Source organism: Apium graveolens, chromosome 11 (assembly GCF_009905375.1).
Source record: "Apium graveolens cultivar Ventura chromosome 11, ASM990537v1, whole genome shotgun sequence".
Lineage (NCBI taxonomy): Eukaryota > Viridiplantae > Streptophyta > Magnoliopsida > Apiales > Apiaceae > Apium > Apium graveolens.
This window is the reverse complement of record NC_133657.1, coordinates 120244182-120246990: the sequence shown is the minus strand read 5'-3', so window position 1 is coordinate 120246990 and position 2809 is coordinate 120244182. Positions and strand designations below refer to the sequence as shown.

The following is a 2809-nucleotide window of genomic DNA, read 5'->3' as shown; positions in this document are numbered from 1 at the left end:
ACTTCAAATTTGCATTGATTAGTTCGCGGATCTAAAGCATTTAATCCTGATGTATTCCATGTCAAGTCAGGGTTTATCTTATGCAATAATTTATCTCCCCCTAATGTCAGAAATATTGACTCATCAAAATGACAATCAGCATAGCGAGCAGTAAAAACATCCCCAGTTAGCGGTTCAAGATATCTTATAATAGATGGTGAATCAAAACCGACATATATACCCATCCTCCTTTGCGGTCCCATCTTTGACCTTTGAGGTGGGGCAATGGGAACATATACGGCACAACCAAAAGTTCTAAAATGAGAGACATCAGGAATTTGACCAAGTGCTAGTTGATGGGGAGATTATTTATGAAAGGAGGATGGCCTAATCCTTATTAATTTCGCAGCATGTAATATAGCATAACCCCAAATAGATGTAGGTAAGTTGGGTCTAAGAAGTAAGGGACGAGTGATAAGTTGAAGTCTTTTAATCAAAGATTCTGCCAAACCATTTTGGGTATGTACGTACGATATTGGATGTTCGACTGAGATTCCTACCGTTATACAATAATCATTGAAAGTTGAGGAAGTAAATTCAGCAGCATTATTCAAAAGAATTGATTTAATAGGATGGTCTGGGAATTGGGCTCGTAACTTTATTATTTGGGCAGGCAGTTTGGCAAAGGCTAAATTTCGGGTAGAAAGTAGACATACATGAGACCATCTGGTTGATATATCAATTAAAACCATGAAATATCTAAATGGGACTGAAGATGGATGAATGGGACCACAAATGTCACCTCAAATCCATTCTAAGAACTTGGGGGATTGAGTTTGAAGTTTAACAGGAGATGGTCGAATAATTAATTTTCCTAGAGAACAAACTGAACAAGGAAGTTCATCTTGGGGTATGATCTTATGGTGTCTAAGAGGATGTCCCATAGAATTTCCTATAATACGATGCATCATAGAAACTCCTAGATGACCAAGTCTATCATGCCACAGAATAAGGGATTTTGGATCAACGATTTTGGGAATAGTGACATTGTAAGACTCATTGACCTTTATTTGTATGGTATACAACCTAGAAGAGACTGATGGTAATTTCTCCAAGATTTTCTTGTAGCTTGAGGTAGTTGAAGTGATTAGGAGATATTCTTTTCCACCCTCACTAGTAGTTTCCACGTGAAAATCATTAAGACGAATATCCTTAAAACTTAAGAGGTTCTTAATTTACTTGCTAGAGTATTGGGCATTTGGTATATGAACCTGTGTCTCATTCGGTAGAGAAATATTAGTCTTTCCAAAATCTTCGGTTATATTAGACGTACCCGAAATTGTCCGTACTCGTGAGTTGGTTTTAGTTAACTGAGAAAAGAACTTCTGGTTTTGTAGAATTGTGTGAGTAGTTGTGCAGTCAGCAATACATATATCTCCCATATTTGTGATGTGTACATATATATAAGTGAAAAATGACTTTATTAAGATAAACAAAGTACATAAAACTAGAACATAAAACAAGAACATAAAATAAGTACATGGAAGTAGATGTCGAAATAAGTAGATGCAGCATATGACATAAAAGAAGTGCATATGAAAACTACTTATCTAGGCCATAGTAGATATTAACACCATTTTCTAGTTTATTTGTGGTCTTAATCATCGGTTCATCATTTTAGGTAGCCAAGTTTGTTCCCATCCTTTGTCCATTCTGCCTTTTAGAAGACTCGTAAAGTTCTACAAGATGTTTGGGTGTAGGACGAGTACGAGTCCAATGCCCATGAGCCCCACATCTGAAGCAGATTTCTCTAGTATCCCCTTCTGGTGGTGCCTTCCTTTTATTTGGCATCTCATTCTGCCAGTTCTGGTGGCCAGAGTTGTTGTTGTATCCATCACGCTGCCACTTCAGGTGACCACAGTTATACTGATTACGAAACCGACCACGAAAATTTCCGTGTCCACGATTTTGTCCATAATCTCGTCCACCTCTATGCCGTTTCCCACGTTCATTCTTCCGGAATGACGTGTTATGTACTTCAGGTAACTGGACAGATCCTATGGGACATATCTGATGATTTTTCAATAACAACTCGTTATTCTTTTCAGCTACAAGAAGGAGAGATATCAGCTCACTATATTTTTGAAAGTTGCGCTCCCGATATTGTTGCTCCAGAATCATAGTGTTGGGGTGAAAGGTTGAGAGTGTCTTTTCAATCATGTCAGCATCAGTAATATTCTTACCACACAAGGTCAGTTTTGAGCTTATTTTGAATAAGGTAGAATTATACTCAGCAACATATATGAAATCTTGGAACCTTATGTTAAGCCAGTCATATCGGGCATGTGGTAGATGAACAAGTTTTTGGTGATCAAATCTATCTTTGAGATTATTCCAAAGGGTGAGTGCATTTTTTGACGGTTAAGTATTCAGATTTTAAATTTTCATGAATGTGATGCCTAAGAAAAATGATAGCCTTTGCAATTTGTTCAATGCTTGGAGTTTTTCCCGATTCTATGGTATCTTTTAACCCGTTAGCACTAAGGTGTAATTCAACATCGACTACCCAAGATAGATAATTATCTCCAGATACATTTAAGGCAAGAAACTCTAATTTTGCAAGATTCGTCGTTCTCTTCCGAGAATCAAGCTTCAGTTGGCAGAGACTTGTACTGATAACATGTTATAAATAAACTATAAACTATAGAGTAAGAAATGGAGAAGGAAAGAGAGAGATCTCAAAAGTATTGTTACTTCTTTTGTGATTGTTCAAGTACAAATGAGTAGGCAAAACTTCTATTTATAGTAGAGTTTTATCAACTATACTAAG

At 36.8% G+C, this 2809-nt stretch overlaps 1 protein-coding gene across 1 annotated transcript; it reads right to left on the bottom strand.

Annotated features, from left to right (window-relative positions):
* Positions 1-1656: 1656 nt before the first annotated feature.
* LOC141695841 (uncharacterized) lies at positions 1657-2199 on the bottom strand. Its single transcript, XM_074500052.1, has one exon. The coding sequence runs from the start codon at positions 2197-2199 to the stop codon at positions 1657-1659; it is 543 nt and encodes a 180-aa protein (XP_074356153.1).
* Positions 2200-2809: the final 610 nt, after the last annotated feature.

Coding starts and splice junctions, on each gene's coding strand:
- LOC141695841 (XM_074500052.1), bottom strand. CDS start 2,199: ATGATTGAAAAGACACTCTCAACCTTTCACCCCAACACTATGATTCTG.